Below are 7,045 nucleotides of genomic sequence, written 5' to 3'. Positions count from 1 at the left end.
AGTATTTCACATCAAAATAAACTATGTCCCTTTCGTAGCAGTAATAATACACATGTCAAAAACAAAAATAAACTCTCTGTTTCATAACAATAATACACAAATCAAAATAAACTGTCCATTTCTTATCAATAATATGCATATCAAAAATAAACTCTGTCCATTTCATAACAATAAGACACAAATCAAAATAAACAGACATTTCTTCACTGATAATTTTATATAGATATATATGTGTGGCAGGTGGCGCAAAGCAAAGGGGAGGTGCAGGATTAGGAAGGTGGGTATAAATAGCCCGCCTGCAGGAAGGAACAGGTGTGTGGCTGGTGGTTCCGACCGGAGGAGTGAGGCGATGTGCACACCTCAGTCCATGCTGGTGCAGGGGAACGAAGGAACACGGGTAGGCCGAGGCCCTGTTTTTAAATGTTTATAAAATGCAGAAAGTGACAAACTGTTTTTATGTTTCAGACTTTGTTCCCTGCTGGGACGGCAAATACGGGTAGTTGCAAAGGGACAAAACAGGTATTTTAAATTTTGTAATATAATCTGCAAACGGTTGTGTATTTTAATGGATTAATAAAGTGTTTAAGATTTAATTTGTACTTTTTACAGAGGCATCGGGGGTCTGCTAGCTGTTTTCTTGCTGTTGTTTTGGTTTATTAGTGGGTTTGGTTTTTTTCCTTTGTCTAGTCCGCCTGGCAAGTGAGCTGGTAACCAGCATAAAAAATCTGGGAACTGTCCTTGGGGTGGACTAGTTTTTGTTTTTCTCCTTTTTTGTTTTGTCTGTCTTATTTGTTTTTATCCTCTGCTGCCACCCCCGGCTTAATAGCAACACTTTGGTTAAATCTCAGTTAGGCCGTCAAGGCAGGCATATGGTGTTGTGGTTAAGTTTGCAGTGGTACGGATTGTGTGAGGTTCTTAAGTATGTTAAATCACAGAATGTGTTAACCCTTTTGCAGTGTGCACAGTAGCGAAGTGTGTTATTTAACCCTTGCCTTGTATGGACATGAGGGTGAAGAACCGAAGAGGTTAAAGTGGGCCTATGAACTGTCAAGCAGAGCTTTGGAATAAAACTGTTGAACTTTAACTCCTCCATTGTCATTATTGATGCTATTTACCTGTCTAGGGAGTAACATACACACACACATACATACATACATACATACACACACACATACATACATACATACATACATATATATATACATATATATATATATATATATATATATATATATATATACAGTACAGGCCAAAAGTTTGGACACACCTTCTCATTCTTCGCATTTTCTTTATTTTCATGACTATTTACATTGTAGATTCTCACTGAAGGCATCAAAACTATGAATGAACACATGTGGAATTATGTACTTAACAAAAAAGTGTGAAATAACTGAAAACATCTCTTATATTCTAGTTTCTTCAAAGTAGCCACCCTTAGCTCTGATGCTGCTTGCACACCCTTGGCATTCTCTTGATGAGCCAGAGGTAGTCACCTGAAATGGTTTTCACTTCATAGCTGTGCCTTGTCAGGGTTACTTAGTGGAATTTCTTGCCTTATTGATGGGGTTGGGACCATCAGTTGTGTTGTGCAGAAGTCAGGTTGATGCACAGCTGACAGCCCTATTGGACAACTGTTAGAATACATATTATGGCGAGAACCAATCAGCTAAGTAAAGACAAACGAGTGGCCATCATTACTTTAAGAAATGAAGGTCAGTCAGTCTAGAAAATTTCAAAAACTTTGAACGTGTCCCCAAGTGCAGTCGCAAAAACCATCAAGCGCTACAACGAAACTGGCTCACATGAGGACCGCCCCAGGAAAGGACCAAGAGTCACCTCTGATGCTGAAGATAAGTTCATCTGAGTCACCAGCCTCAGAAATCGCAAATTAACAGCTCAGATTAGAGACCAGATGAATACCACACAGAGCTCTAGCAGCAGACACATCTCTACAACAACTGTTAAGAGGAGACTGCGTGAATCAGGCCTTCATGGTCAAATAGCTGCTAGGAAACCACTGCTCAGGAGAGGCAACAAACAGAAGAGATTTATTTGGGCCAAGAAACCCAAGGAATGGACATTAGACCAGTGGAAATCTGTGCTTTGGTCTGATGAGTCCAAATTTGAGATCTTTGGATCCAACCGCTGTTTCTTTGTGCGACGCAGAAAAGGTGAACGGATGGATGCTACATGCCTGGTTCCCACCGTGAAGCATGGAGGAGGAGGTGTGATGGTGTGGGGGTGCTTTGCTGGTGACGCTGTTGGGGATTTATTCAAGATTGAAGGCAACCTGAATCAGCATGGCTACCACAGCATCTGCAGCGACATGCCATTCCATCCGGTCTGCGTTTAGTTGGACCATTTATGTTTCAACAGGACAATGACCCCAAACACACCTCCAGGCTGTGTGAGGGATATTTGACCAAGAAGGAGAGTGATGGAGTGCTGCGCCAGATGACCTGGCCTCCACAGTCACCGGACCTGAACCCATCGAGATGGTTTGGGGTGAGCTGGACCGCAGAGTGAAGGCAAAAGGGCCAACAAGTGCTAAGCATCTCTGGGAACTTCTTCAAGACTGTTAGGAAACCATTTCAGGTGACTACCTCTTGATGCTCATCAAGAGAATGCCAAGAGTGTGCAAAGCAGCCATCAGAGCTAAGGGTGGCTACTTTGAAGAAACTAGAATATAAGAGATGTTTTCAGTTATTTCACACTTTTTTGTTAAGTACATAATTCCACATGTGTTCATTCATAGTTTTGATGCCTTCAGTGAGAATCTACAATGTAAATAGTCATGAAAATAAAGAAATGCGAAGAATGAGAAGGTGTGTCCAAACTTTTGGCCTGTACTGTATATCTATCTATATCTATCTATCTATCTATCTATCTATCTATCTATCTATCTATCTATCTATCTATACACACACACACACACACACACACACACACACACACATATATATTATATATATATATATATATATATATATATATAATATATATTTTAACTTTTCACGTTTGTTGAACACTACCTCAAAAACCAAGTGCAGTTTAGTTTTCATGTTGCAACAGTGCACTTAATCAGTGTTGTTATTTACATTTTAGTATGTTTATTCTTGGCACGTGTTGGTAAAATTGCACATACTAAATTTAAAATGTTCTCAAAGGTTCTTTGGGCTAAATTATTTGTTTTACTGTTTTCTTTTAGGGCTATGTTTTACAGAGGGAAATTGTTTGGTTGCACTGTTCAGAAACTTGCAAATTAGTCTCAAAGATCAATGTAAAGAATCATGATAAAATCGAGACTGTGATCTTATTTTTTTTTTTTAAATCTTGATTTTTGCCATATCACCCACTCCTATTCTGGATTATCTCAGGTTTAAAACACACCATCTTTTCATCAAATAAATTTGACAGGATTAACTTTTAGCAATTTGGGTCCCAACATGTCATTTCATTTCATTTCTTTGGATCTCCATTAGCTTTGGCTTAAGCCATCGCTATTCTTCCTGGAGTCCACACCCATCACATTTGTCTTTATACTGCAATACACAAATTACAAAAAACACCCACACACAAAATAAAACAAAACAACACAAACAACAACTAAAAAACATTATCCACAATTACAAAACAAAAACAACATACATGTCATACAGGACCTAATTCAATTAACAGTACCTCCCAAAAAGAAGTTTTTAGCATAATTTGTTCATGGTCAGATATATTTCACAGTTACAAATCAATGTATTATCAGTCAACTAAACATTTGCAGACACTGAGCATTGTTTTGCAAATAACTACTCTTTCAGTAATTCTTTAAATCTTTTCTCATTTAGGGGTGATCATGGGTCCTGAAGCTGGACCAGTTGAGTACCACTGATTTAAAAACCACTACACAAAACCCTATCTATTGTAACATAAAATTAAAAAAAAAAAAAAGCAAACAGGTTGTAGTCATGGTACAGATCTCCTCTTTAGTGGAAGCCTATAAGGTTAAACTGCTCCCAAAGTTTGTTCTCCATCCTGTACCCATTAGATGTCATTATGGTTGATGCCAGACACGTCATTTCCAATCCAGAACTTCATTAAGAACAATTACAGCGCCCATTCAGCTCTGAAACAGACATAATGGCTATTGACTGGGCTGACTTGCTACACTTTGATTCGGTCCTCTCCTACTCACCTCTGCCCTGTTCCAATCATAGACTGTCTCCGATCAGACCACACAGTGGGCCGCTGATCCACACCACTCTGACCCCTACATTCACTACATTAGCCTGATGGAGTTACCAACACACTTACCACAGTGTAAAACTTTCTGCAAACTACAGCTATGTAAAATCTCAGTTAATTGGTCATTAACCCTTTAACCCCTCAGACATTATTCCAGGTAAATGTGCTGCCATGAATTTGTTTCAGTGTTATAAAAAACTGCTGTGAGTGTGTGTTTGTGTTCCTTTTCTTCAGTGGTTTTGTTTTACTGTGTGTTTTAGGGTCAAAACAGGGTGAAATAACAGGAAAAAAAAACAAAGAGAGGAATTGAAGTTTGACAGGTTGACAGTAAATAAGGCACTCAGAATGGATATCACTAAGAGATTTAGAATGCTGAACATGAACTGTGAACTGGAACACACTGAACAAAAAGGATTTGAATTTTGGTCTGCTAGTTTTTGTTTTGGGGCTTTGTTTCCCCTGAATTCATCCAGCTGCTTTTTGACACCTGGTTGAACTCTAAAAAGCAGTTAAACGGTTAAAACTCAGTAAAACACAGTAAAAAAAAATAAAATATAATATAGGAAAATCATCACAAAATCACAGCAAAAACAAAAAACACAAGGAAACAGTGTAAAATAAAATAACGTCTATTTATATAGTGAGTTGGTCTCACGCTCTGTGCCCCCCCCCCCACACACACACACCTTTTCACAGGTGGTGGGGGGTGCGCTGAGCATGCTCAAGTGTCTCTGAAAAGCACAAGGTCTATTCTATCAGCACGCAACATATGTCATGAATTACATACAGATAACACGCCACTTTTAATAGGTGTGTTATCTGTATGCAATATAAGCTTTCCTTATGTATGTTTATGCTATGTTAAATACCACGTGATTAGCGGTTAGGGTTAGGTTTAGTTTTAGGGTTAGCGGTTACACATATGTAAACTGGAGATCTTAGCATAAATTGACACGCAATCAAATAGCCTCAAATAACACACGAAAGGATGAAAATGCGCACGTATAGCACACCAAATGACATAAGAACTGGAGTGACATACAATGCAATTTCATGAGATCAGTTTGCAGCACGTTTTGAAATTTTACATACTTTGCAAACGGTTGAATTTTTAAAATATTTAAAATAAATCATACATTCAGAATGCTCACCACAGACACGTCAGGGGTTAAAGGGTTAAAGGATCAGCGTTTCTGTCATTAGTCAGTAGGTGTTCGGAGTGGATGGTAATAAACAGAATCCAGGTCTTTGCCCGAAGAGAGATGAGTTCTATTGTTTGTGTCCGAAGTTTTTGTTTATGTGTCTAGCGGTAGTTGTCGTTATAATCCCATTACCTCAAAATACCAAAAGTGCCATTAGGGATTAAAACACAAATTGGCTAAAATTTACTTCGGGGGTCAAATGAGTGGCCATTTTTGTCAAAAAAAAAAAAGTTGTAAGAAATACATAGAACTGTGTTGAAATAATGCTAATCCATTTGTGCACAGACTACTGATATTATTTGACAGTGGAAGCTATTTTCAGAAATATTGGATTTGAATAGCACGTGTATGTGAAAACTTTTGCTGGTGGACGGACGTGACATTACCCATGATGCTCTGGTCAGTACCAGTACTTTATTAGTAATAAACTTATAGACTTACTATTGCTAATTCTCCTCTTATTCATAAATGTTAGTATTGTGGATCTAAAACAAAACAGCTGACACAAAAACACAAAATGTGGCAGTGGACGGATGTGACATGGTTGTTACAGATCCCATCATACTGATGGTCGGCAGCCATGTCACCGTTTCCACAAATGATCCCTGTGCAAAAACTAGGATCAGAATTATTTATTGTATAGTTTATCATCATACTTAAGAGTCCCTTTCAGGCACAACAGTTGTTCTTTTTTTTCTATTATTTGATTTTTTTGTGTATTGTTTATCATTATTACTATTATTTTCTATTGTTTGATTTTTTATTTGTGTATTGTTTATTATTATTATTATTATATTATATTATTATTATTATTATTATTTATATTATTATTATTATTATATTATTATTATTTGTTCCATATGTTTGTATTATGTCTGTGTCTGAAATAAACTAACCTAAACCTAAAAACAATATGGAGTTGTTATTTCTTTATAAAAATGCTTATTGTTAGAAAACTGTTGATTTAAAAAGTGACGTGTGACATTCTTAATGTATGTATTGGCGTAAATAAGCAGGATGGATCAGCACCATACTCCATATTGAACCTGTAAAAATAAAACATGTGATATGTAGGATAGAATCTTGTAAGAAAAACTAGGAATCTAAAAAGCATAGAATATTTGTTTTTCAGGTAAATTCAGTTCAAATATAACTTGGCCATTTGTGACATGAAAATATGGCATTAATTGTGATGAAATTGGACATTTTTGACCTGAAAACATAGTTCATATGACCATCAACATGTTGCAACAGAACTGAAATCCTGTAAATTTGCATAACTTGCATTTACCAACACAAAGTTCCTTTGGGGATTCACTTCTATTAATTTCTTATGCACAAAGACAGAAATAAGACCTCTAAGCAAATTTTAGCTGAAATATGGATCTGAAACGAAATTAAGTTCAGAAACACAGATTACGTGAAATCTGCAAAAACAAATGACAGCGGCAAAACTGATCCTGTTGACTGCGTTGGGAATCGTTCATAAAATTTCAGATAAGAAACAAACTCAACCTGTAAAAAAGGTTGTTTTTGTTTTTTGAAGATAACTACAAATGACTGTAACTTCATCTTGAATTCTTTCATCTTCTCGAGCACTCACCAAA

General features: G+C 36.9%; 1 protein-coding gene across 1 annotated transcript in view; it reads right to left on the bottom strand.

Moving 5' to 3' along the window:
- Positions 1–269: 269 nt before the first annotated feature.
- LOC115413227 (serine/threonine-protein phosphatase 2A 56 kDa regulatory subunit delta isoform-like) overlaps positions 270–7,045 on the bottom strand; it is a 46,229-nt gene continuing 39,453 nt past the window's right edge. Inside the window, exon 5 of the mRNA XM_030125961.1 lies at positions 270–410. Coding sequence (XP_029981821.1) covers positions 270–410 — 141 coding nt within the window. The remainder of the gene's footprint in view (positions 411–7,045) is intronic.

The sequence above is a fragment of the Sphaeramia orbicularis genome, chromosome 22, assembly GCF_902148855.1.
Source record: "Sphaeramia orbicularis chromosome 22, fSphaOr1.1, whole genome shotgun sequence".
Taxonomy (NCBI): domain Eukaryota; kingdom Metazoa; phylum Chordata; class Actinopteri; order Kurtiformes; family Apogonidae; genus Sphaeramia; species Sphaeramia orbicularis.
This window is presented reverse-complemented; position numbering and strand designations above follow the sequence as displayed.